This window comes from Chlorocebus sabaeus, chromosome 16, assembly GCF_047675955.1.
Source record: "Chlorocebus sabaeus isolate Y175 chromosome 16, mChlSab1.0.hap1, whole genome shotgun sequence".
In the NCBI taxonomy this organism is placed as follows: domain Eukaryota; kingdom Metazoa; phylum Chordata; class Mammalia; order Primates; family Cercopithecidae; genus Chlorocebus; species Chlorocebus sabaeus.
The window spans coordinates 40,135,639-40,163,330 of record NC_132919.1 but is presented as its reverse complement, the minus strand read 5'-3'; the positions used below and the strand labels follow the sequence as shown (position 1 = coordinate 40,163,330).

The following is a 27,692-nucleotide window of genomic DNA, read 5'->3' as shown; positions in this document are numbered from 1 at the left end:
GCACAGCATCTCAGGACCACAGGCTGTCAGGGCAGAATTGGATATTCTGGATCACTTGGTCTCACCTCCTCCCATAGCAAGCCAGGACCCCAGAGATGTTAAGTAACCTGCCTAAGGTCACAGAGCTATTTGGAGCAAATGCAGAATGATAAATCAGGGCCTTCGATCCTGAAGCCTGAGTTCTTTCCCTTCCACCACGGCTTCTCCTCTTTCCATCACTCCCAGCACCTAGCACAGGCCTGTGCATAAAGTAGATGTTTCATTCGTTAATGTGGCTTCTCCTTCCCTGTTCCAGTGTTAGGGTGTCTGGCGTTCCTTGGGCTTTCTCTGCTTTCTGTGATTCAAAACCTCCCACTTGGGCCGGGCGCGGTGGCTCAAGCCTGTAATCCCAGCACTTTGGGAGGCCGAGACGGGCGGATCACGAGGTCAGGAGATGGAGACCATCCTGGCTAACACGGTGAAACCCCGTCTCCACTAAAAAATACAAAAAACTAGCTGAGCGAGGTGGCGGGCGCCTGTAGTCCCAGCTACTCGAGAGGCTGAGGCAGGAGAATGGCGTAAACCTAGGAGGCGGAGCTTGCAGTGAGCTGAGATCCGGCCACTGCACTCCAGCCTGGGCGACAGAGTGAGACTCCGTCTCAAAAAAAAAAAAAAACCCTCCCACTTGGGCTCTAGAGAGGCTCACAGAGTGATCCTGCATCTCATTTCAGCGATGGGGGTCCTTCTCCATCTCCCAGCCCTCCTGGCTTCTCTCATCTTGCTTCAGGCTGCAGCATCTGCCACAAGAGGTGAGTGTCTCCCTTTATGGGTTTTCTGGGGCTACTGTCACAAAGCACACCAACTAGGTGGCCTAAAACAACGGAAATGTATTATTTCACAGTCCAGGAGATAGAAGTCCAAAATCAAGGTGTTGGCAGGCCTGTGCTTCCTCTGAAGGCTCTAGGGAAGAATACTTCCTTTCTTCTTCCAGCTTCTGGTGGTTCTGGTATCCTTGGTGTTCCCTGGCTTGTAGCTGCAACACTCCAATCTCCGCCTCAGTCTTTGTGTGGCCTTTTTCTTTGTGTGTCCTCTCTTCTTCTCAAAAAACCACCATTCATTGAATTTAGGGCCCATGCTAAGGCAGTATGACCTCATTTTAATTCATAACATCTACAAAGACCCTACTTCCAAATAAGGTCACATTCTGAGGTTCCATTCATATGTGAATTTTGGGAGGGCCATTATTTAACCCACTATGCTCTCCTTGTTGAGAAAACAGATCCTGTCCTCCATGCTCCAGACACCAATACAAGAGGGAACAGGGAATCCCATTACTATCATGCCATCCCCTTCTCTACATCAGGGTCCTGGTGATCAGTGGGTCCTCTTTAATGAACAAATCCCCACAGCCCAGCAGCCCAAGCCACCCTGAGTGGCCACACTCCTTCTTCATCCCATCTCTGGGCATTCTAGTGAGATCTCAAAGAGCAATTTTGACATCTTATTGAAGATCCAAGAGTATTCTTCCCATTCTGTGCTTTTTCCCCTTAAGGACTCTTATGAAACTTTCCTAATCTTGATCTCCTGCCTGCCCAGATTTGCGGGGTGGGGGTGATGGCTGAGAAAGAGGGAGACAGAAGCAGAAGACATTGCAAAGGAGTGGTGTCTGACAACCTACTTCCTGCTCCCCACTCCAACTCCAAGCACAGACCACCAGAACCTCTGCCATCTCCGATGCCGTGAGTCAGGCCAAGGTCCAAGTCAACAAGGCCTTCCTGGACTCCCGAACCAGGTACGTGAGACACACACACACACACACACACACACACACACACACACTTCCCTTCACAGGCTTCCTGTTCATGACAAGCACATCTAGGCCAGCCCCGATGAGCCAGTGAGGCGAACAATGATAAAACTTGCCTTTCCATCCTCCCAGCCTTCCAAGTACATGACAAGTAGGAGCAATAGCCCACATTCCTAAAGTCCCCAGCCTGTACATCACCTGGAAGAGGACATCTAATCTAACCCTAGAAGGAACTTTTTTTTTTTTTTTTTTTTTGAGACAGAGTCTTGCTCTGTCACCCAGGCTGGAGTGCAGAGGCGTGAGCTCAGCTCACTGCAAGCTCCACCTCCCAGGTTCATGCCATTCTCCTGCCTCAGCCTCCTGAGTAGCTGGGACTACAGGTGCCCGCCACCACACCCGGCTCATTTTTTTGTATTTTTAGTAGAGATGGGGTTTCACTGTGTTAGCCAGGATGGTCTCGATCTCCTGACCTCGTGATCCGCCCGCCTTGACCTCCCAAAGTGCTGGCATTACAGGCGTGAGCCACCGCGCCCAGCCTAGAAGGACTTTCTTCCACGTGGCCCAATGTTTCCTTGGGCCATGCATTCCAGAGTTCCAGAAAGCCTCTCAGTAAAAGTTCTTTATTCATCCAACTGATATGGACTAATTGAGGCCAGGTCCACCAGAAGCCAAATCCGAGCCCTGCATTCAGATGCCAGTGACATATTACACAAGTGCTCACAGGGAAGCTGTGACGGGGTGAAGAAGCAGGAGAAGCAAAGGGGGAGGTTGGACAAATAAAGTGACTTCAGGTCTAGCCTCAGCCTGACCCTACAGGGAAACCTGGAGCAGAAGTTGCTCCTCAGAGCCTGTCCCATCTTGGAGCAAGGGAGCAGAGCCCTCATCTGCCCACGTCAGTCAGACATGGCTGCAGGCTTGCAGGTGGCTGAGAAGTGTTGTGGCACACCTGTGGAATTCCCTGGCACCCCCAGCCAGGCCACTCCAGTGGCTCAGAAGCAGGCGCCCTACAAGGTTGCTGGAGTGAGCTTGCAGCAGATGCACCCGTGGCAGCAAGGGGAAGAGCCCAGGGCCCACAGGGCACCAATAGAGTCAACCACCCTCCAATCCTGTGCAGGGGCAACATGGGCACCTTCCCTCAGGAAACGCACACTCTAGGGAAAGGGCAGACATTGAGAAAAAAGTAACCTTATTCTTTCCTCTCGCTGTCCCTTTGCACTGGACCTGGGCCACCACTCACTCCTCCTTGGCCCTTGAATGAACTCTCAAGCCATCAGATAACTTTTTTGGTGACTTAGATGATAAAACATGCTCTGGACGCTTCTAGTCCCCAGACCAGGATTATCTCAGGAATTAAAATGTCAGCATAAGAAGATAAAGCCCAGACCTGTTCTCTTCCTTCAGCTCAGAACTGCTTGAGGCCTCTGGCAGGAGAAGAGAGTGCAGTCTCCTTCTCCCTCTTTCTGGGGCTCCTCCTTCCCAGCCTGGGTTTCTGCTCCTTGGTTAAGCTGAGGGAGGGAGGAAAAAGGGGTGGTGAGTCTACATCCCCTGAACAGCTCAGTCCTCAAGGGGCCGGAAGCTCTCTCTCTGTCTCCCCTTGGGTACCTTCCTGGTTTCAGAGAGAGATTCTGCTGCCAACTCTGTGATCTGGAAAATTTTCTGGCCAGTGACTCCCAGCTCTAACCGTCTCTGCCTGGGAGCATCGGGCCCACTCCTTCACCCCTCCCCACCCTGTCTTGGGGCAGGTCCCTTTTAAGCAGCCTCCAGAATACTAGCAGCTTCGCCCTGCTGTGGGGGCCGTGCAGATTCCGGATTCTGCGACGGGGCTGCCCTGCCCCTCTCTCTGTGCTGTCAGGACACTGCTCTTCAGGCAGGTGTCAAACCCCAGCCAGGACTCCAGGACACACAGTCAAGCCCTCCTCCTAAGACCTTTCTCCCTAGAATTAAACTGGCAAAGGGAGAGCCTCATGGTGGTGGGAGGGAAGTGACCAGTATTTCTGCAAATGTCTCCAAAGGAAAATTCTCTCTCCCTCCTCGAATTCATTCCCTTTATAGCCACACGATGGGGGACAGCATGAAAGCCACAAAACTGGTGTTCATACACCTCCTTTGCAAGTCCTGCACAGGCAAACCACTGCCCTGCTTTGAAATGTGGAGGAGCCCTTCCCCGCTTGTTAGTCCTTGGACTCAGGGGCCTCACTCAGAGACAGAACGAGTCACATTTAAACATTCTATTACCCAAGTACACACACAGTGCAGTGACTCACAATTTATAAGGAAAATGAAGGAAATAAACAGGGCAAGAGATACCACTCTAGGCACAGGGATCAGGGAAGCCTGTTGGAGAATGGTAAGGAGCCACCCAGGCAGAGGGCATGGGGGTGGCGTTCCAGGCACTGCAACAGCATAGGGTCTGAGGCAGGAAAGCCTGTGCGGTGCTCAGGAAAAGGAAGGCCAGTGGAGGCAGGAGGCAAGGAAGATCACACATAAGGTGAGAGCAGAGGTGTGTTGCCCCAGGGTAAGCCATTATAACACTTGAATCAGCGATGACATGGTCTGATTTTTATGCTAAAAACATCACTCCAGTAGCCCTGTGGAGAACGAATGGGAAGAGGACAGGTGTGGAAGTAAGAGCTGTCTAGATGGGAGAGGATGATGGCTAGGACTGGGGTAGAGACTGTGGAGATGGCAAAGAGGTCCTTCCAAGACCTGCCTGCCCCCGACAGAGCCCAACCCCAGGGCAGAGCAGGAGGTGAGTCCCTGGTAAATCTGTGTCCAGGCAGGGGAAGCATGCAGAGCCCAGGGCGGGGCGGGAAAGGAAGGAGCATCTGGAACCTTGGATGGGATCTTACAGGCTAAGCCCACGGGGGCCCAGCGGCCTGCCTGCCTTTGTTCATGGTGTGAGGCAGGGACTCTAATACCTTGCAGCAGCCCCTGTGGGACCCGGCTGATGGTAACAGTGATGCTCGCACATGCAAGTGTGTGCTCTGTGCAGATACAGCTCTGGGGGCTCTACATTCATTCCTCCCCAAAATCCTAGGAAGTACTCAATCGAACTGTAGAAAACAGCTATTTTCAAGGTCAAAAATGATGAAACAGCATGGTTCAACCTAAGGTTACTATCATTATTTTCATTATACCAATAAGGAAACTGAGTACAAAGAGCATAAGTATTTGCCTCAAAGGCACACAACTAGAAAGTGGCAGTCAGGAGCCAGTCCCAGTCAGTCTATCCCAAAGTCCAAACATAAGTCTCTGATGGGAGAAAACTGTGATTCCCAGTTCATAAATGAGGGGAAGTCACTCAGAGGTCATGTAATTAAACCAATCCTGGTGGAACCCAGATCCACCCCTGTGTCCGTCCAGCTCTATGCCCACTTTAGGCTAGCAGGGTCCAAGATAACTTTCTAGGATGATGCAACGTTCTCTATCTGCACTGCCCAACAGAGTCACCACTAACCACACCTGGCTATTGAGCACTTGAGGTGCATCTAGTGCTGCTGAGGAGCTGAATTTTTAATTTTCATTTTAATAAGTTTCAATTTAAATAGCCACATGTGGTTAGTGGCTACTGTATTGGACAGTGCAGCAGCCTGGGTTATGAGGCCATGTTGTACACACATCCCCTGCCACCCCTCCAGCGGCCCCCAGCCCCCTTCCTACAGGGTCCAGGCCATGATCCCCATCTCCCTCCATTGTAGGCTGAAGACCGCCATGAGCTCTGAGACTCCCACCAGCCGACAGCTCTCAGAATACCTCAAGCATGCCAAAGGCCGGACGCGTACAGCCATCCGCAACGGACAGGTGTGGGAGGAGTCTTTAAAGAGACTGAGGCAGAAGGCGTCCTTGACCAATGTCACAGGTACAGAAAACCCGCCAGCCCTCTGTGGCAGGAAGGGGTCATCTCCCCACAGGAGAGAGCAGAGGCCACCCAAAGCTGCACTTCCTGTTGAGAGCGATCTACTCAGGGGAACACTCCCGTCTCTCCCTTCTTAGACCAGTAGACGAGACTGGCAGAGCAAGAAGGGGCTTAGAGGACAGCTAGGGCAATGCTCTTTTTGCAGAGGAAGGAACTGAGACCTAGCAAGCTCACATTGCCAACTCCAAGTGAGAGGACATTGGTGCTCTTTGTATAACACTATCTGTAAGGCCTCTGCCCAAAGGAAGTGCTAAAGTCAATAAACATGGGTTCCTTGTCCTAAACCACAGTGTCACCACTTCCTCTAGTAAAGGTGATATTTAAGCCACCTGTGTCAGGGGGATTTACTGGAATAATGTCACAGGAGCTAAGATTTCCATCGTGTTCTGGGTAAGATGGGGCTATCAGTAAATGAACTTAACTGATGGCTTGGTCATGGCCTCCTCCATCCCCTCCATTCTCATCCCCAACCAAATGCCACAGCCCACAGAGGGTCATGAGGAAGGGGTTTGGTCCTGACAGGAGGAAGAGGCTACAGGTTCTCCCTGGGAAAACATCAAGTGAGGGGGGAAACCTAGCCTAGGAGTTGGGCAAATTCCAAAGCTCCAAAAAAAGGAAACTGAGACAGGGTAAAAAGTAGGAAACACTTTGACCTCTGAAATCCAAAAGGTTCTGAGAGTTGAAATCCTGCCACCTTTCAGAGATGGCCCCCCAAAGAAGCCCCCATGAGCCAGATTCCCTCACCTCCCTGTTCTTGCAGACGCCAGGGTGGATGAGGTATGCATATGAGGGTATGTGTTCAGAAGTGGGCATCTCTCTCCACTCTGTGCCCCCACTGAACCCTCTGATGCCTAAAGCCCCTCTACTCTGTCACTCCTCCCACAACCCCTGCCCCTCACTGAAAAATTACCTATCCCTTCCCAACGTCTGTCCTCGCTATGTCCCTGCTTGCTTGGTACTTTATTTTTTTATTTTTTATTTTTTTTGAGATGGAGTCTGGCTCTGTCGCCCAGGCTGGATTGCAGTGGCCGGATCTCAGCTCACTGCAAGCTCCGCCTCCCGGGTTTACGCCATTCTCCTGCCTCAGCCTCCGGAGTAGCTGGGACTACAGGCGCCCGCCACCTCGCCCGGCTAGTTTTTTGTACTTTTTAGTAGAGACGGGGTTTCACCGTGTTAGCCAGGATGGTCTCGATCTCCTGACCTCGTGATCCGCCCGTCTCGGCCTCCCAAAGTGCTGGGATTACAGGCTTGAGCCACCGCGCCCGGCTTGCTTGGTACTTTAGATGTAAATGAAGCTTTAGAAGAAAGCGGTCTTATCACACTAACTCATGCTAACATATGCTTAACCTCCCAGGGGTATTTCCATTCTAAAAGAAAGATCTGTCAATTCAAATGAATCTGGACCTGGTATATCAGAAATTACTAGCAATTCTGGGAACATTACCAGTTACTCTGTGTGGCCTTGGGCAAGTCTCTTGAACACTGTAGTCTCATTTTCTTCCTTGTAAAATGGGAATAAAATTTATTACCTTAATGTGCTGTCAGATTAATTGAGAAACCACTTGAGAAACGCTTACTTACAATGGAATGCATTCCAAAACATGCAGGTTCACCTCTGGTCTCCATTTTCTGCCTCCCACGGGTGCCTGCGAATGGAAAAAGAACTCAGTCCCTTTGGGGTCCCTTCTGTTTCAGACCCCAGCCTGGACTTGACTTCGCTGTCTCTGGAGGTGGGCTGTGGTGCCCCTGCTCCGGTGGTGAGATGCGACCCGTGCAGCCCTTACCGCACCATCACCGGAGACTGCAACAACAGGTGGCGGGGCTTGGGCTGTGGGGGCCGACCCTTCCAGCCACGCCGCCCCGCCCCGCCAAGGCTTTTGCTCCTTGGGCACTCCAGGCAGATCTGCCACTGCCTTGCCCACCTGGGCTGGCGTTCCCACCTTCCCCATCTTCTCAAGATCGCGCGTCTCCAGCCCTCTCCCGCTAGCCCACTGTGTGTCTCTGGAAGCGGCACCTTTCCCGGGGGCGGGGGAGCCCCGCGCCTTCAGGGGGTGGTCGCAGTTCAGAGACCGCACATTTGAGAGGCCCCCTTCTCTGCGTCCCCTCCGCCTTGAGCAGAGGCTCCTTGCCCCATGAGGTCCTGGGCTTTGAAGCCCCGGAGCCGGCCTGCCGAAGCTCAGCGAGGATCGTGCTGGTTTCAGGAGGAAGCCTGCGCTGGGCGCCGCCAACAGGGCTCTGGCGCGCTGGCTGCCCGCGGAGTACGAGGACGGGCTCTCCCTGCCCTTCGGCTGGACGCCGGGGAAGACGCGCAACGGCTTCGCTCTCCCGCTGGTGAGGGCAGGCTGGGCGGGGGTGAAGGATGGGAGTCAGAGGGGACAGGATGCTCGCAGGGAAAGGAGGAGGAGAAATCGGTGCGGGCAGCAGGGGTGCGCGATGGAGATCTGCACAGACCCCCATCTGCCGCTAGAGGGCAGCAGAGCTCGGAGCCCGGAGCTCAGCCACGTGGTGGTCACGTCCCGGTCGCCGCAGGCCAGATACCCTGGGGTCTCCCAGGCAGATGGCCTCCCTGCCCCATCCCGCTGGCGCTTACCCCAACCCTCGCCCCTGGAGTGCATCAGCTGTTGTTTGCCTGGAGGTCCTATTTGTTGGCCTTATGGGAGTTGGCAGCCCCTACCCAGAGCCCCTCTCTATTCCCCCACACCTGGCACCTCCCTAGCTCGTAGCTTGTATTTCAGAGGCAGCCTGTCCTTGTTTTCCCTCTCTTAGTGGAAAGGGCACTGGCCTGGCAAGTCATCAAGTCATACGGATCTGGGTTCAATCCCATCCCTGTCCCTTTGTAGCAGCAGGACCTTGGAGAACTGACTTTACCTGTCCAGGATTCAATCTCCCCCTCTATAGAAGAGGCTAATGCTACCCACCTCACAAACTCCTCGTAGGGATTAAGTGTACTGTAACATGGTAGGTAGTTAATGAGCTGTAGTTGCATCTGAATCCTCAAAGCACTTTTTCCTCTAATCTGCCCTCCCCTTCTGTCTCCATCTGTAGGCCCGGGAGGTATCTAACAAGATTGTTGGCTATCTGAATGAGGAGGGTGTTCTGGACCAAAACAGGTCCCTGTTCTTCATGCAGTGGGGTCAGATTGTAGATCACGACCTGGACTTTGCCCCTGACACAGAGCTGGGGAGTAGTGAGTACTCCAAAGCCCAGTGTGATGAGTACTGTATCCAGGGAGACAACTGCTTCCCCATCATGGTAAGGCCCTGCAGCTGGGCGTCTCTGACTAGCTAGCCCCTTGCCCACCCTGATGTAGCAGACATTCCCAGCTCATCAGCTAGGATCTCTGGATAGATCATGGATACTGATTTGGTAGTTTTCCATGCCTCACTCATTCATTTATTCAGTAAACAGACATTGACCACCCCATACCAGGCAATGCACTAAATGCTGAGGATTCCAAAGGGAACAGGACACTGCTCCAGCTCTCAAGAACAAAGGGCCAGCGTGGGAATTGGACAAGTAAACTACTGATAGCAGAATGGGAACACTGGCGAAGGTTGTCTACATCCCCGACCTAGCAGCATTGGTAACACCTGGGAGCTTATTAGAAATGTAAAATCTCAGTTGGGAGAGGTGGCTCACGCCTGTAATCCCAGCACTTTGGGAGGCTGAGGTGGACAGATCACCTGAGGTCAAGAGTTTGAGACCAGCCTGGCCAACATGGTGAAACCCCGTCTCTACTAAAAATACAAAAATTAGCCTGGCGTGGTGGTACAGGCCTGTAATCCCAGCTACTCATGAGGTTGAGGCAGGAGAACCGCTTGAAACTGGGAGGCAGAGGTTGCAGTGAGCTGAGATCCCGCCACTGCACTCCAGCCTGGGTGACAGAGAGAGATTCCATCTCAAAAAATAAAAAAGAAAAAGAAAAAAAAAAAAAGAGATGCAAAATCTCAAGTCTCACCCAAGATGTTAGGAAATAGATTCTACATTTTTGCCAAGATCCCCAGAGATTCATTTTATGCAGTTAAAGTTTATGCTGCTGTGCATCATTGTAGAGGATGACTTCAACTCCACTCAGAAGGACCTGAAACCTGGCTGAATCCGAGTGAGCAGCAGGGATTTGTAGGAATTTCCATCTGGAAGGGAGAGGAGCTTGCAGCAATGCATCTTTTCCTATTATTCGTGGGTGTTACAGTTGGAGAGTCATTTATTCACTCACAGAATAAATCGAGGCTATGTGCTGTGGTATAAAGAGCATAAACTGTGGAATGAAGCCAATGATCTGAATCCTACATCTTTCCCTTCCAGTGTGTAAGTTCTTAGGTAACTTACTTAACTTTTCTGAGCCCCAGTTTTCTCATCTATAAAATGGAACTGAATTGTCCACCTTACAGGGTTTTTTCGAGGACTGAGGTGAGTTAAAGTATGCATAATTCCTGGCACATAGTAAGCCCAAAATAAATACATGGCAGCTGTCCTTAATAGTAATTATTAACAAATCTGTTCCCACCTCATGTCCTGTTTTCCTGTCCAGGGAGCTCAGGACTCCCTCCCCACCAAAAATTTGGAGTCCTCACTGTGAGGACTGAATGATTACCCTCAGCTCTTTCACACAACAGGATGTAATGAACTTCAAGATATTATGAGCCCAGGGTATGTAATGTCAGCAAGAAGTGTCTGGGGTCAGTGTCCGGTACCAGGGTCCCAGGAGGGCGCCATCAGCATCTTTGCATCCAGACTTGCCCTGGGGAGAGGTTGCCAGGGCCCAGCTGTTCCACCCCTGCCCAGTCACTTATGCCCAATCTCTCTGCAGTTCCCACCCAATGACCCCAAGGCGAGGACTCAAGGGAAATGCATGCCTTTCTTCCGAGCTGGATTTGTCTGCCCCACTCCACCCTACAAGTCCCTGGCCCGAGAGCAGATTAATGCTCTGACTTCCTTCCTGGATGCCAGCTTTGTGTACAGCTCCGAGCCAAGCCTGGCCAGCCGCCTCCGCAACCTCAGCAGCCCCCTGGGTCTCATGGCTGTCAACCAGGAGGTCTCAGACCATGGGCTACCCTACCTGCCCTATGATAGCAAGAAGCCAAGCCCCTGTGAGTTCATCAACACCACAGCCCGTGTGCCCTGCTTCCTGGCAGGTGAGTCTCTAGCCTGGGAACAGAAGGGCCCAAGGACAAGGGGATTATCCAGGGAAGCTTTACCACTGCCCCCTTCTTGTCATCTTTCTGGAAAAATGCACACTGAGCCATCGCTGTCCCTAGCCAGGTCCTGGTCCAGGACTAGCAGAAAGGCCCAGATGAATAAAGAATTCAAGAACATGTATTCACTGTAAAACAACATCAGGAAGTCCAGAAAAGTAACAAAGAAAATAAATAGAAAGTACCAGGCCTGGTGGCTCACGCCTGTAATTCCAGCACTTTGGGAGGCCGAGGTGGGCAGATCATGAGGTCAGGAGATCGAGACCATCCTGGTTAACATGGTGAAACCCTGTCTCTTCTAAAAATACAAAAAATTAGCCGGGCGTGATGGCGGGCGCCTGTAGTCGCAGCTACTTGGAAGGTTGAGGTAGAAGAATCACTTGAGCCCAGGAGGTGGAGCTTGCAGTGAGCTGAGATCCGGCCACTGCACTCCAGCCTGGGCGACAGAGCGAGACTCCGTCTCAAAAAAAAAAAAAAAAAAAGAAAAAAAAAAGAAAAGAAAACAAAAAAATTCACACAATCCCGCTACCCACCAATAATCATCATTAACATTTTAATGCTTATTTTCCAGTGTTTTTCCTATCACAGATACAGTTCTACATTGTTTTACATAATTGGGTCCTACTATAAATAATGCTCCAAAACCTGACGTCTTCACTTAATCTACTCATGCCATTAACTGTTCTTCTATGACATGATTTTTAATGGCTGCCTAGTATTGCATGACGCATGTTACCACCATTCATTTTCTCTACCCTACTTGGGGGAATTTAGTTATTTCCAGTTTTTCTGTGTTTTGTTGCTGTTGTTTAGGTAAGGAATATCTTCACTGATAAATCTTTGTTCTCATTTTTGATACATTTATTAAGATAATTTCCCAGAAGAGGAAGTTCTAGATGAAGAGGAATGTATATTTTTAAAGCTTTTTATAACCTGGGCACAAACCCCCCACTCCACACAGCCTGTGCATGACCAAAGCCCTGCCAATTCTGTTCATTCCAGGTGCCCTCCTGGTCCCCTCTGTTTCCGGCTTCTAGGGGCCATCTCACCCTCAAACATCCTCTCTTTTAGGACAAACCCCCTGGCCACCGTGACATTGCAGAAGGCCAGCTCATAGGCCAAGATACCTTTACAGATGTTTTGGATTTTGCGTTCACATATACCCACATCAATCCACACACAAAACTGAGTTCTTTTTTGTTCTTCATAAAAATATGCACTCACACCAAGAATTTGCAATTTTAAATAGACTTTCCTGGCCTGGTGCAGTGGCTCACGCCTGTAATCCCAACACTTTGGGAGGCTTAGGTGGGAGGATTGCTTGAGGCTACAAGTTCAAGACCAGCCTGGGCAATATAGCAAGACCCCTGTTTCTACAATAAATTTAAAAACTAGCAACACATGGTGGCACATGCCTGTAGTCCCAGCTATTCTGGAGGCTGAAGCAGGAGGATCACTTGAGCCCACGAGGTTGAGGCTGCAGTTAGCCAAGATGATGCCATTGCACTCCAGCCTGGACAACAGAGCAAGACTGTCTAAGATAGATAGATGGATAGATAGATAGATAGATAGATAGATAGATAATAGATAGATAGATAGATAGATAGATAGATAGATAGATAGATAGACAGATAGATAGATAATAGATAGACTCCCCTAAAGATTAGAGGGCACAGGGAGAAGTTCCTTATCCCCTTATGAGACACCTGGTCTTTGGCCATTTAACTGCTCCCCCATCCTTACTCCTCTCTCCCTCCCACTATACACTTCCATCTCCAGATTATTCTCCCTTTATTACCCAGAGGAACTCAGCCTTACCCAAGCTCCTTACCTCAAACCTGCATTCCTAAAACCTTCAAAGTTGCTCTGTGAAGTAAAAAGCTCCTCATTCATTCGAAGCCCCCCTTCCTAGAAGGCGATTGGGTTATAATTAGCAAAATGTTACTGTGTAGTGTGTCACCACTAGCCTTTGTCACAGTCCTATGATAGGCTTTATTCTCATGTTCATAGGTAAGAAGACTGAGGCTCAGAAGTGTTAAGTAACTTGTCCAAGGTCACACAGCTAAAAAGTGTGTATATAGAACTAAGAGTCAAACCTGTGATTCAGCACCCCCTCCCCATCCCTCTCCACCTGACAGGAAGGAGGGCTTGTTGATGGGGGGGTCCTGTGGGGCACCATCATTTCTTTGTGCAGGTTACTGGGTCCTGGGGCTGTTAGGGAGAATCTACCTTCCTGTCTTCTGGGCTTTCAGGAGATTCTCGAGCTTCAGAGCATATTCTGCTGGCCACGTCCCACACCCTCTTTCTCCGCGAGCATAACCGGCTGGCCAGGGAACTAAAGAGACTCAACCCTCAGTGGGACGGAGAGAAGCTCTACCAGGAAGCCCGGAAAATCCTGGGAGCCTTCGTGCAGGTAGGGAGGCCCAGGGGCACTGTCATCCAGACCCACCTGGCTCCCACTCCAGACTGCCCTCTGCTCACTGCTGCGCCTCCGGCTCCCTCTTCTGTTCCCACACCATTTCCCCAGCCTCTCTGCTGCTTCTCTCCTGTTGTCTCATCCTTTGAAATCCCCCCTCCTTTCATTTCTTCAGCTTCTCTGTCTCAAAATGAATCTCTGGATTCGGAGTGTTGGAAAGTCACTTGTGCGTTGGTCCCTTCAGTGTGCCTGCCCGGTGCCATCACTGGGACTGTAGGCTCCTTCACTCCCGGGACTGCTACACCGCAGTGATTTGGATTATTTTGATTTGATTGTCTTCCTTTTTAATTGTCTACATCTAAGCCCGTCTCATGGGCATACTCAACAGATATTGTTGATTGGCTGATCAACTAACTAGAAGAGACTTACAAAGGTTGATGTGTTGATATTAACCATGCATATATTTTTTAAACATTTTATTTTGAAATAATTATAGATTCTAATATATTGCAATAGGAGGGGGGCTTCAAAGGATGAGATAATAGGAGAGAAGCAGCAGAGAGGCCGGGGGAAACAGAGGTTTGGGAAGAGAAAAGGTAGCTGGAGGCGCAGCAGCGAGCAGAGGGCAGAGCCAGGAGTGGGAGCCAGGTGGGCCCCGGTGGCAGGGCTTTTGGGCCTCCCTCCCTGCAGATGATTAGATTCTAAGAATTATACAGGAATCTTAAAAATATATACAAGGAGGTCCCATGCACCCCTCACCCGGTCTCCTCCAGTGCTAATGTCTTACATAACCAAGATACAGTGGCAAAACCAGGAAGTTAACATTGATATAAACCATAGAGCTTACTCAGATCTCACCAGTTATAAATGCAATCATCTCTGTGTGTGTGTGTCTGCACAGCTCTATGCAGTTTTATCACATATGTAGCTTCAAGTAACCACCACAATAAAGACTCTTAACTGTACTGTCCCCCTAAAACTCCCTCATGCTATCTCTTCATAGCCACATCCACCCTCACCCCTATATCTGTAACCCCTGGCAACCACTGATCTGTTCTTCATCTCTATAATTATGTTATTTCACAGATGTTATATATATGGAATTATGCGACATGTGTCCATCTGAGATGGGCTTTTTTCATTAAGCATAGTATCTTTGAGGTTCATCCATGCTGTTGTGTATATCAGTATTTCATTCCTTTTTGTTGCTGAGTAGTATTCCATGGTATGAATGAACTACAGTTTGTTTAACCATTCAACTTTTGAAGGGCATTTGGATAGTTTCCAGTTTGAGATTGTTATGAATAAAGCTACTATAAACATTCAAACATAAGTTTCTACATGAAAAAAAATGTTTATTTCTTTGAGATACATGCCTAAGAGTGCAATTGTTAGGTCACATGGTAAGTCCATTTTTAGGGTTTTAAAAAAATTTTTTAATGTTTTTAATTTTGTGGGTACATAGTAAGCGTCTATATGTATGGGGTACATTGGATGGTTTGATAAGGGCATACAATGTGAAATAAGCACTTCATGAAGAATGGGGTATCCCGCCGGGTGCGGTGGCTCATGCCTGTAATCCCAGCACTTTGGGAGGCCGAGGTGGGCAGATCATGAGGTCAAGAGATCGAGACCATCCTGGCCAACATGGTGAAACCTCATCTCTACTAAAATACAAAAATTAGCTGGGCGTGGTGGCACGTGCCTGTAGTCCCAGCTACTCAGGAAGCTAAGGCAGAAGAATCGCTTGAACCCAGGAGGTGGAGGCTGCAGTGTGAACCCAGGAGGTGGAGGTTGCAGTGAGCCAGGATGGCACCACTGCCCTCCAGCCTGGGCAACAGAGTGAGACTCCACTTCAAAAAAAAAAAAAAAAAGAGTTATCCATCCTTCCAGGCATTTATACATTGAGTTGCAAGCAATTCAGTTACACTCTTATTTTAAAATGTACAATTAAGTTATTCTTAACTATAGTCACACTGTTGTGCTATCAACTAGTAGGTCTTACTCTTTTATTTATTCATTTATTTATTTATTTTTAATTTTTTTTTTTTTTTAGACAGTCTTGCTCTGTTGCCCAGGCTTCCTTAGCCTCCTGAGTAGCTGGGGTTACAGGCACCTGCCACAATGTCCTCCTGATTTTTGTATTTTTAGTAGAGATGGGGTTTCACCATGTTGGCCAGGCTGGTCTCCAACTCCTGACCTCAAGTGATCCACCCACCTCGGCCTCCCAAAGTGCTGGGATTACAGGCATGAGCCACAGCGCCCAGCCATCATTCTATTTTTTGGTACCCACTAATCATCTCCACCTCCGCCCCCCACAGCCCCTCACTACCCTTGCCAGCCTCTGGTAACCATCTTTCTACTTTCTATGTCCATGAGTTTAATTGTTTTGATATTTAAATCCCACAAATAAGTGAGAACATGCCATGTTTGTCTTTCTGTGCCTGGCATATTTCACGTAACATAATGATTTCCACTTCCATCCATGTTGTTGCAATTGACTAGATTTCATTCTTTTTTATGGCTGAATAGTACACTATTGTGTATATGTATCATATTTTCTTTATCCATTCATCTGTTGATGGACACAAGTTGCTTTCAAATCTTAGCTATTGTAAATAGTGCTGTAACAAACATAAGAGTGCGGATATCACTTTGATATGCTGATTTTTTTTCTTTTGGGTATACACCCAGTAGTGAGATTGCTGGATCATATGGCAGCTCAATTTTTAGTTTTCTGAGGAATCTCCAAACTGTTCTCCATAGTGGTTGTACTAATTTACATTCCTGCCAACAGTGTACAAGGATTCCCTGTTCTCCACATTCTTGCCAGCATTTGTTATTGCCTGTCTTCTTTATATAAGTTATTTTAACTGGGGTGACATAATATCTCATTGTAGTTTTGATTTGCATTTCTCTGATGATCAGTGATGTTGAGCACCTTTTCATATGCCTGTTTGCCATTTGTATGTCTTCTTTTGAGAAATATCTATTCAAATCTTTTGCCTATCTTTTGATTGGATTATTAGATTTTTTTCCTATAGAGTTGTTTGAGCTTCTTATATATTCTGGTTATTAATCCCTTGTCAGAAGGGTAGTTTGCAAATATCAATATTTTCTCCCATTCCGTGGGTTGTCTCTTCACTTTGTTGATTGTATCCTTTGTTGTGCAGAAGCTTTTTAACTTGGTGTGATCCCATTTGTCCATTTTTGCTTTGGTGGCCTATGCTTGTGGAATAGTGCTCAAGAAATTTTTGCCTAGACCAATGTCCTGGAGACTTTCCCCAGTGTTTTCTTGTAGTAGTTTCACAGTTTGAGGTCTTAGATTTGTCTTTAATCCATTTTGATTTGATTTTTATGTATAGGTAAAAGATAGGGATCTAGTTTTGTTCTCCCACATGTGGATATCCAGTTTTCCCAGGACCATTTATTGAAAAGACTGTCTTTTCCCCAGTGTATGTTCTTGGCATCTTTGTTGAAAGTGAGTTCACCGTAGGTGTGTGGATTTGTTTCTGGGTTCTCTATTCTGTTACATTGGTCTCTGTGTCTGTTTCTATGCCAGTACCATGCTGTTTTGGTTACTATAGCTCTGTAGTATAACTTGAAGTCAGGTAATGTGATTCCTCCAGTTTTGTTCTTTTTGCTTAGCATAGCTTTGGCTACTCTAAGTCTTCTACTTTTAATTTTAAAAGGAACTGCCAAACTATTTTTTAGAGTGGCTGTACCATTTTACATTCCTATCAGCAATGTATGCATGATCCAATTTCTTAGCATCCTGATGGTGTCATCACCATTTTTGGTTTTATCCTTTCTGGTAGGTGTGTAGTAATAGCTCATTGTTTTAATTTGCATTTCTCTAATGGCTAGTAATGTTGAACATCTTTCCCTGTGCTCATTTGCCACTTCTGTATCTTCTTCAATAAAATACTTGTTCATATATTTTGCCTATTTTCAAATTGGACTATTTGACTTGTAATGTTGAGTTTTGAGAGTTCTTTATGTATTCTAGACACAAGTCCTTTGTCAGATATGTGATTTGCAGAGATTTTCTCCCAGTCTATAATTTGGTGGGCTTTTTGTTTCATCCTCTTAAGAAGGTCTTTTGTAGAGCAAAACCTTTTAATTTTAATGAAGTCCTTTTAACCAAATTTTCCTTTCCTGGATTGTGCATGTGGTGTCAAGTCTCAGAACTTTTCTCCTAGTCCTAGGTCCCAAAGACTTTCTCCTGCTTTTTCCTTCCAGAAGTTTTATAGTTTTATGTTTTACATTTAAGTCTATGATCCATTTTGGGTAAATTTTTTGCCTAAAGTGTGAGGTTTAGGTCAAGATGCTTTTTTAATTTTTTCTGGCCTATGGATGTCAAATTGCTCCAGCATCACTTATTGAAAGGCTGTTGTTTCTCCATTGAATTGCTTTTGTTTCTTTAGCAAAAATTATTTGGGCATATTTACATGGATCTATTTCTGGGTTGTCTATTCTCTTCAATTGGTTTGCACATATGTCTATTCCTCTACCAATACCACAGTGCTCAATTACTGTAGCTATACAGTAAGCCTTAAAACACTTTATTCTTCTTTTTCAAAATTGTTTTGGATATTCTAGGATCTTTCGCTTTCCATACATATTATTAAGTTTGTGTATGTCTACCAAAAAACCTTACTGAAATTTTGATAGAAATTGCATTAAAACTATATATAAATTTAGGGAGAGTTGACATCTTTACAATGTTGAGTTTTCCAATCCATAAACTCAGTATGTCTCCCCAATCTTTAGATTTTTTTATTTCTTTAGTCAACATTTTGTAGTTTTATCACACAGATTCTGTACATGTTTTGTTAGATTTATACCTCAGTATTTCATTTTCGTTTTGTTTTGAGACAGAATCTTGCTCTGTCACCAGGCTGGAGTACAGTGACACGATCTTGGCTCACTGCATCCTCCCAGGGTCAAGTGATTCTCCTGCTTCAGTCTCCTGAGTAGCTGGGATTACAGGTGCCTGCCACCATGCCCAGCTAATTTCTGTAGTTTTAGTAGAGATGGGGTTTCACCATCTCTGAGGCCAGGATGGTCTCAATCTCTTGACCTTGTGATCCGCCCACCTCAGCCTCCCGAAATGCTGGGATTACAGGCGTGAGCCACTGCACCTGGTCCAGTATTTCATTTTCTTTGGAGGAATTATAAATGGTATTACAACTTTATTGCAGTTTCTACTTATTTTATCAGTGTATGAAAATATAATTGATTTTTTTTAATGTGTTGATTTTGTATCCTGTGACCTTGCTAAACTCAATTAGTTTTAGGCATTCTGCTGGAGATTGCTTACATTTTCTACACAGGTAATCATGTAATATGCCAAAAGACAGTTGTATTTCTTATTTTCTAATCTATATGATTTTTCTTTCTTTTTCTTGCCTTATTACGTGTCAATTCCTAGAACTTCCTAGAGGCTCAAACTTCCAATAATGTATTAAATGCACATAGTAAGAAAGTAGGCATCTTGTCTTCCCAATCGAGAAAGTATTCAATCTTTCACCATTAAGTATAATATTAGTTATAAATGTTTTGTAGTTGCCCTTTATGAGACTGAGGAAGTTCTGCTCCATTCCTAGTGTACTGAGAGTTTTTATCATGAATAGATGTTGAACTTTATCAAATGGTTTTTCTGCATCAATTGATAGGATCGTACGATTTTTATCCTTTAGGCTATTCTGCTTGCTTTGGATTTATTTTGCTCTTCTTTTGTGCATTTCTTGAAGTACAAACTTAGATGACTGATTTGCAATCTTTTCTATTTTCTAATGTATTTAGTGCTATAACGTTCCCTCTTAGCACTGAGTTGACTGCCTCCCACAAATTTTGATACATTGTGTTTTCATTTTCATTCGTATGTATTTTTTAAATTTCCTTTCAGACTTCATCTTTAACCTATGTATAATTTAGAAGTGTGTTATTTAATTTCCAAGTGTTTGTAGATTTTCCTGTTGCCTTCCTGTTATTGATTTCTAGTTTGATTCCATCATGATCAGAAACTATACTCTGTATGATTTCAATTATTTTAAATTTGTTAAGATTTGTTTTATAAAACCCTGCTGTGGACTATCTTGTTGACTATTCTATGAGTTCTTAAAAATAATGTGTATCTTGCTGTTGTTGAATGCAATGTTCTGTAAATGTCGATTGGATCTGTTGGTTGATGGTGCTATTCAGTTCTGTACTCCAGCTAATTTTCTGTCTGGTAATTCTCCCATTTACTAAGAGTCAGGTATTGAAATCCCTTGCTATAAATGAGAATTTGCCTATTTCTTCTTCCAGTCCTGTCAGGTTTTGCTTCATGTATTTTAAAGCTTTAAAGCTCTGTTGTTTGATCCATATAATTTAGGATTGCTTCATCTTCTTGATGGATAGATCCTTTTCTCATTATGTAATTTCCACTTTTGTCCTCTGAAGTCAATTTTATCTGATATTAATATAGTCACCCCTGCTTTTAAAAATTGATGTCTCCATGATCTTTCTTATTCCGTCAATTTCAACCTACCTATGTCATTATGTTTGAAGTGAGTTTCTTTTAGACAGCGTATGGTTGGATCACTTAAAAAAAAAAAGGAAAAGAAATATACTCTGCCAATCTCTGACCTTTAGTAATCATTACTTTTAAATTATCTTTAAAGTAATTATTAACATGTTAGGTATTAAATTTCCCATATCTCTCATTTTGTTATTTGTTTTCTGTTTGTTCCTTCTGTTTCTTGTTCCTCTAATATTGCTTTTTTTGCCTTCCTGTGGGTTAATTGAACATTTTTTAAAGGTCCAGTTGATCACATATTGCTTTGTATAATTTTCTTAGTGGTTGTTCTCAGGATAGATAGGTAGACAGATATAGAAATAAAGATAGAGATAGAGATAGAGATATGGATTTACGACGTATCAACCTATTGGTGTCATGCTTTATCATTTCAAGTGACATGTAGAAAACCTACTTCCATTTGGTCCCTTCACCTTCCCAACTTTTGAAATATAATTGTCTGAAGCATTTCTTCTACGTACATTTTATACCACATCAGATGGTGCGTCAACCATAAAATATAATGAAAAAAAAAATCATGAGGTGGAAAAGAATTTATGTTTACTTCTATTTTTACCCATTGCTTTGTTCTTCTTTCCTTTCTGAGGGTCCTTTCCTTCTTCTGTTACCGTTCTTCGTGTTTAGAGAGTTTTCTTTAGCCATTGTTTAAGGATAGGTCTGTGTGCAGCAAATTCTCTGAGTCTTCCTTTGTGTGAGAACGTCTTTATTTCCTCTTTATTCCTGAAGAATCATTTCACCAGCTATTGGATTCAGGGTTGACAGTTTTTGTCTTTCAGCACATGAAAAATGTGGCACCACTTCCTCTGGCTTCCATGGTTTCAGATGAGAGCTTCGCCGATATTTGTTTTTTTGTTTTGTTTTGTTTTTGTTTCTTTGAGACGGAGTCTCGCTCTGTCACCCAGGCTGGAGTGCGGTGGTGACATCTCAGCTCACTGCAACCTCCGCCTCCCGGGCTCAAGCGATTCTCTTGCCTCAGCCTCCCGCGTAGCTGGGATTACAGATGCGCACCACCACACCTGGATAATTCTTTTTGTATTTTTAGTAGAGACAGGATTTTGCCATGTTGGCAGGCTGGTCTCAAACTCCTGACCTCAGGTGATCCACCCAACTCAGCCTCCCAAAGTGCTGGGATTGCAGGCGTGAGTCACTGCGCCCAGCCCTTTACCATTATTTGAATTGGTGTTTCTTTATAGGTACTGTGTCATTTCTCTTTGACTATTTTAATACTTTATGTTTAGTTTTCAGAAATTTAATTATATGCCTTGGAGTGAATTTCACTATGTTTATCCTGTTTGGGATTCATTCATCTTGTTGAATCTGTAAATGTGTGCCTCTCACCAATTTTGAGAAATTTTCAGGCATTATTTATCCAAATGCTTTTTTCAGTTTCACCCCCTTTCTCCTCTATTTCTGGGACTCCATTGATAAGAATGCCAGATCTTTTGTTATGGTCTCACAGAACCCGGAGGTTCTGGTTTGTCTGAGCAATTTTTAAAGTCTATTTTCCTTCTGTTGTTCAGATTGAGTAAATTCTGTTGATCTGTCTCCAATTCTATCCTCTGTCATTCCCGCTCTGTTACTGAGTCTATTCAAGCTTTTTAAAAATTTCAGTTAGTGTATTTTCAGTTCTGTAATTTTTATTTGTTTCTTTTTTATAATTTCTATTTCTTTGCTGTGATATTGTATTTGTTTCAGGAGAATCTGTAATTGATTATTAAAGCATTTTTATAATGGCTGCCTTTAAATTTTTTTATTAGATAATTATAGCATGTGATTCATGTCAGCCTTGGCATCAGTTGATTATCCTTTTTACTCAAAACGGGCATTTCTGGTTCTTGGTATTTTGAGTGATTTTCATTTGTATCTTAGACATTTTGGTTACTATATTAGGAGACCCTTGATCCTATTTAAATTTTCTATTTTAGGCCAGGCACAGTGGCTCACATCTGTCATTCCAGCACTTTGGGGGGCCCAGGCGGGTGGATCACCTGAGGTCGGGAGTTCAAGATCAGCTTGGTTAACATGGTGAAATCCCGTCTCTACTAAAAATACAAAAATTAGCAGGGCTTGGTGGCATGCAGCTGTAGTCTCAGCTAGTTGGGGGTGCTGAGGCAAGATCACTTAAACCAGGGAGGTCAAGGCTACAGTGAGCCGAGATGGCACCACTGCATTCCAGCCTGGATGACAAAGTGAGACCCTGCCAAAAAAAAAAAAAAAGAAAGAAAAAAGCACTTCTATTTTAGCACATAGTTACCCTGTTTAGATTTAGCATGTAGGTTCTGGACTTTAGGGCTTTAGGTCCACCAAACCTTAGTTTCCTGAGCCTTGCAATACTATTCTGGTCTACTTCACTCTTTTGGTGTTTGGGGGCTTCCCACTCAATCCCTGCTGGTGCTGTCTGCAAGGCAGGAAAGTACTTCCCTGACTGCCTGCTGTTGCTGAGCAACCTTCTAGGGGAACAGGAACCACTGCACCTGAGCTCCTTATGGCACTGGGTTAAGAGCAAAGAGACACAGGGCTTCACTGTGAAAGCTAGACAGAAATGTGGAAAACGTGAAGTGAAAAAGCAGAATGCACAGGTATGCATTCTGTAGGATTGTAACTATGTAAAAGTGGGTAACATATAGGCAAAGACTACAAGAATAAAAATTAATATAATTATTAGGTTATGTGGAGGCATTTTTCTTTTCTGAAGATTTTTTATTTGTGTTAGTTCATTGTGTTTTTATGTAAAAGAAAACCAGAAACCAGTCTTTCCATTCTGCTGTATTTCTTTCAGAATTGGAGACCAGATGAACTTTCCTCAGTTGCCCCTGAATCATTCCTGTGGTTTATCATTCCTTTTGCCCTGACATTGTTACATTAAAGTGACACACAAAGACTGTCACTTTAGCATCAAGGTCATAAACTTAGCGCAAAGATGACAAAGAGAGTACGTTTCATATGCCAAATTTGAATGACTGATTAGTAGAGCCTATGTTGAGACAAATCGTAAGAGATCAACAGAAAAAATGTCATGATTGATTAGCAATGTCTACTATGGTCATAGGAATGGGAACTGGGCACATATGCTATCCATTTGCCATCCTTGATTTTCAACAGCTCATCACTCTTGGCTGCAGCTCTTTCACAGCCTCCCTCTGCAGAGGTTTCAGCCTTCTTACACCCTTTCTTCTCGATTTTATTCTCCCTCCAGATTATCACCTTTAGGGACTACCTACCCATTTTGCTAGGTGACCACATGCAGAAGTGGATACCCCCATATCAAGGCTACAATGAATCTGTGGATCCCAGAATTTCCAATGTCTTCACCTTCGCCTTCCGCTTTGGCCACTTGGAGGTCCCCTCTTCTGTGTTCCGCCTGGATGAGAATTATCAGCCATGGGGGCCAGAACCAGAACTCCCCCTCCACACCCTCTTCTTCAACACCTGGAGGATGGTCAAAGATGGTATGCCCTTTCAGGGAAGTGCTGTCACCTTGGTCTCCCACTATGCAGTTTATCGTAGGGAAATTTCTCTTGGAAGTCAGATTCCAAGCACTTTTATATGACCTTGGGTGAGTGAATTCACCTCACTGAGCCTCAGTTTCCCCATTTATAAAATGGGAACAATAATAGTACCCATCTCACGAGGCTATCCAAAACATTAAATGAGATATACATGTCGAGCACCCTACAATGGTTCCTGACACACAGGAGGTGATCAATAAGTATTAGTTATTCTTTCTTTCCTCTTGGCCTCTAAGGTGACTGGGATTTCCCTACCTCCTTCCCCTGCCATAGGCTTCTCTGACTCCTACAGAAAGAGTTCATGGGTTTGGTAAATACATTGCTCTTTTATCTCCTCTAGAGTTTTTTACTTCATAGAGGTGCCAGAGGTTGGACCCAACTTTCCTTTATCCCTAGGCTATGTTGTGTTGAAATTAACTTTACTTAAAACCTAACAAGTCAAGGCCATTTCCTTGAGATTTATGCAGCCTTTTCCCATTATGCAATGTTCCTCAGCAGAACATATGGAAGAAAAAGCTGACTCCATGAACTAGAGCTTTAAAAATATCTTTTTTTTTTTTTTTTTTTTTTTGAGACAGGGTCTCATTCTGTCATCCAGCTGGAGTGCAATGGCACAATCTCGGCTCACTGCAGCCTTGACCTCCTGGGCTCACGTGATCCTCCTCCCTCAGCCTCCCTTGTAGCTGGGACTACAAGTCACATGCCCTCATATCCGGCCAATTTTTTTTGCCTTCTTTTTAGAGACGGGGTTTTGCCATGTTGTCCAGGCTGATCCCAAAATCCTGGGCTCAAGCAATCTTCCCACCTTGGCCTCCCAAAGTGTTGGGATTGCAGGCATGAGCCACCATGCATGGCCAAAAAAATCTCAATGTTTATATTCATGCCATCATCCCATGAATGCCCCTTTCTGCCCACCCCCAGAGCAGACAATCTGGATGCCCCCGTCTCCCTGAGCATACCCTTCAGGCTGCACTGTGCTCTTCTCTCCCACCTTCCAGCCTGGGATGTCCAGCTGACTGCATTCAACCAAGAGAAAATGTCCGGTGGAGGCAGAGGCAAGCCATGGATGATGTTCCCACCCTACCCCCACCCTAAGCATGGCTTCTGGGTCTCCCTTGACAGGTGGAATTGATCCTCTGGTGCGGGGCCTGCTGGCCAAGAAATCCAAGCTGATGAAACAGAATAAAATGATGACTGGAGAGCTGCGCAACAAGCTTTTCCAGCCAACTCACAGGATCCATGGCTTTGACCTGGCTGCCATCAACACACAGCGTTGCCGGGACCACGGGCAACCTGGTGAGTGGGTCTGAAGTCTGGCCTGCACCGGGGAAATTTTAGCTAACTTTCTAGGACTCCTGGAGACTCTCTTCTATAACCCTGAGGATCTGATCATCAGATCAATTCTGAAACAAAAGTCAGGCCAGTTTTTTTTTGTTTGGGTTTTTTTTTTTTTTTTTTTTTTTTTGAGACAGGGTCTTGCTCTGTTGCCCAGGCTAGAGTACAGTGCTGCGACCATAGCTCACAGAAGCCTCAAACTCCTAGCTTCAAGTAATCCTCCTGCTTAAGACTACCAAGTAGGTGGGACTACAGGTGTGCCACATGCCCAGCTTTTTTTTTTTTTTTTTTTTTAATATAGACATAGTCTTGCTATGTTGCCCAGGCTGGTCTCGAACTCCTGGCCTCAAGCAGTCTGCCACCCTGGCCTCCCAAAGCACTGGAATTACAGGTGCAAGCCACCATGTCCAGCCCCAGGCCATTTCTAAAACCCACTTTGTTCCTCTATGAAGCAGAATCTTCCATTTCCCCTAATGCAGAGAAAAGAGCATATATCTGGTACTATCTTGGCATTCCTTAAATGAAAAAGAGATCACCAACCAACTTTAAAAACAGTTTAAAAGCCCTGAAAACATTAAGAAAACAGTAGAGAGAAACCAGTGACTGTTGGACCTTTCTTTTGTCCCCATGAAAGGCAATTTAATTAAGAACCAGACTGCCTGAGTTCAGATCCCACCTATGTCATTTACTAGTTACAGGACTTTGGGCAAATTAGTTAACATTCCTGTTCTTCAGTTACATATTTGCACAGTGCTTAGAATAGTGTCTGGACTCATAGTAAGTACCACATAGCTTTCATGATTACTTAGTGGTTACATAGGACTTAACCAACTAGCCCCCTCAAGATTGAAGTGCAAATAAAAAACAATGGATTGCCTCCTTCCCCATCCCAAAGGCTGTAAGACCAGACTTTCCAGGGCTGATAGAGCTGGAGTGGACATGGCTCCAAAGGGGGCTGTGAACAGGAAGTCCCTCGGATGAGACAGCCTCAGCCTCTCCACCCTAGGGTACAATTCCTGGAGAGCCTTCTGCGACCTCTCACAGCCGCAGACACTAGAGGAGTTGAACACAGTGCTGAAGAACAAGATGCTGGCCAAGAAGTTACTGGGTCTCTACGGGACCCCTGACAACATCGACATCTGGATAGGGGCCATTGCTGAGCCGCTGGTGGAAAGGGGTCGGGTGGGGCCTCTCCTGGCCTGCCTCTTGGGCAAGCAGTTCCAGCAGATCCGCGATGGAGACAGGCAAGTGCGTCCTCAGCCAGGGAGGGAAGGGCAGGTCCCTTCTCCAAGAGGGGTATCCCAATGTCCTGCATGAGCACTGACTCCAGATCTCAGCGTGAGTAGGGCTTTTCATGGTTCCTGTGACCCTTTCCTTCCCGTGTGACAGGGTGGGGAGGGGCCCACAGCCAGACTGTGGAGTGACTCTACTTCTGTCTCTGCAGGTTCTGGTGGGAAAACCCTGGGGTCTTCACGAAGGAGCAGAAGGACTCTCTATGGAAAATGTCCTTCTCACGCCTTGTCTGTGACAACACCCGCATCACTAAGGTCCCACGGGACCCATTCCGGGCCAACAGCTACCCCTATGACTTCGTGGATTGCTCAGCCATCGACAAGCTGGACCTGTCACCCTGGGCCTCAGTGAAGAATTAGGGGCCTGGGCTCCAATACCGCCTGCGCTGCACAGGAAAGTTTCCTGTGGTCCACACGGCCATTTCAAGCAAGTTCAATGACCTGGTCCCTTAGAGCTCCACACCCAAGTCCCAGCCCCTCTTTGCAGCTGGGCTTCTCTACACCCCCGGGTGAACAGCTTGCTCAGGCCCCAAGGTGGCTGCCTCAGCCCTCCCAGCTCTTACACTCGGCTCCTGTGGCTTCTTTCTGTCAAGACTTAGCCCCTCTGAGGTGCGCTTCTGCTCCAGCTTGCTGGATGTTACCTGTCCTCTTCCCTCCACAAGTCTTGGCCCTTGACCTTTATCTTTCCTCCTGTCCTCTCACCTAGATTGTAAGCTCCCTAGTCCAGGACGTCAGCCTGCCTCCGAGGGTTCCCCGTGGCACCTAGCACGGTGCACAGCACATTAGAAGTGCTCAAAAACATCTGATGACTGACTAAAGATGCGGACTTTGGAATAACTGCCAAATAAGTAACTAGATGTTTATAGGCCATACATGTCTTACCACTGAGATGGCGTGTGCATGGGTCTTGGGGTGAGAGGGCATGGTTTGGTGGGATTTCTAAGAGCTCTCAAAGAAAAGGCAGGGGGCTTCTGGGGAAAAGAAGCACTGGCTGTGGAGTAGCAAGAGAGAGGGCGTGGGGGGGATGGTAGGTGGCAGTGCCAAGGGATAAAACAGGAAGGAAAACCAAGCCTGGGTCCCCCACAGCTGAAGCTAATATCACTTCCAGTGGCCCTTCTGAGAAATACTCTCTTCTAGAGTGATCCTTGGATCCTGTGATATCTCTGAAGGAGCACTTCCAGAACATTCCTTGAGCTTCTGCCCAATACATATTCATATGTTCTTCTTTTAAAATGACCCCCTGGGAAAGATTAGCCCAACCAGGGCCTCCAGATCCCCTGAATGGTGGGGTGGGAGTGGGAGACACCCAGTCATCCTGTGGGAAGAGCCCAGGAGCCAGATGACCTCGACTGCAGCCTAGCACTGCCCCCCACTTCTTCAAGGCCTCAGACGAGTTGCTTCACCCCTCTGAGCAGCCCTCTCCTCATCGTGGAAATGAGGACAAGCAGTATCTATGCTGCTGCTTACCATGGTGAGGTCCTAACGTTACCAAGGGCCCCATGAGTACATTAGACTCCACCATCCTACACCACTTCCGGCCCCTCCCCACACTTGAGAAGGAAGGGGAGAGGGAGGGAGTCCTCCAGTCAGATGCAGGGTTCAAGCTCCAGGCAAGACTACTAGGGAAATACACTCCTTCCCCTCCCTCAGTGCTGGCCCT

The 27,692-nt window shown here is 46.2% G+C and overlaps 2 protein-coding genes across 3 annotated transcripts in view; one reads left to right on the top strand and one right to left on the bottom strand.

Annotated features, from left to right (window-relative positions):
* The window catches only part of MKS1 (MKS transition zone complex subunit 1), a 44,621-nt gene extending 36,513 nt beyond the window's left edge, over nucleotides 1-8,108 (bottom strand). Inside the window, exons 1-3 of one of the 2 annotated variants that reach the window (XM_008011324.3) lie at nucleotides 7,717-8,108; nucleotides 7,284-7,348; nucleotides 3,171-3,291 (exon numbers count right to left, since the gene is read on the bottom strand). The gene's annotated coding sequence lies outside the window, so the exon portion shown is untranslated. The remainder of the gene's footprint in view (nucleotides 1-3,170; nucleotides 3,292-7,283; nucleotides 7,349-7,716) is intronic. The other variant, XM_008011326.3, reaches the window with a different exon arrangement.
* On the top strand, nucleotides 36-26,892 carry LPO (lactoperoxidase). The gene is made up of 12 exons (XM_008011328.3): nucleotides 36-788; nucleotides 1,684-1,771; nucleotides 5,485-5,645; nucleotides 7,398-7,515; nucleotides 7,904-8,033; nucleotides 8,748-8,954; nucleotides 10,513-10,837; nucleotides 13,150-13,310; nucleotides 23,093-23,345; nucleotides 24,528-24,701; nucleotides 25,747-25,984; nucleotides 26,185-26,892. The coding sequence occupies exons 1-12, from the start codon at nucleotides 713-715 to the stop codon at nucleotides 26,390-26,392; spliced, it is 2,139 nt and encodes a 712-aa protein (XP_008009519.3). The 5' UTR covers nucleotides 36-712; the 3' UTR covers nucleotides 26,393-26,892.
* The last annotated feature ends 800 nt before the right edge of the window (nucleotides 26,893-27,692 follow it).

What these genes read in the sequence shown, in the direction of transcription:
- LPO (XM_008011328.3), top strand. Translation starts at nt 713, where the DNA reads ATGGGGGTCCTTCTCCATCTCCCAGCCCTCCTGGCTTCTCTCATCTTG. An exon ending in TGCAGCATCTGCCACAAGAG is followed by an intron (nt 789 to 1,683) that starts GTGAGTGTCTCC and finishes TCCAACTCCAAG; the next exon opens with CACAGACCACCAGAACCTCT. An exon ending in TTCCTGGACTCCCGAACCAG is followed by an intron (nt 1,772 to 5,484) that starts GTACGTGAGACA and finishes CCTCCATTGTAG; the next exon opens with GCTGAAGACCGCCATGAGCT.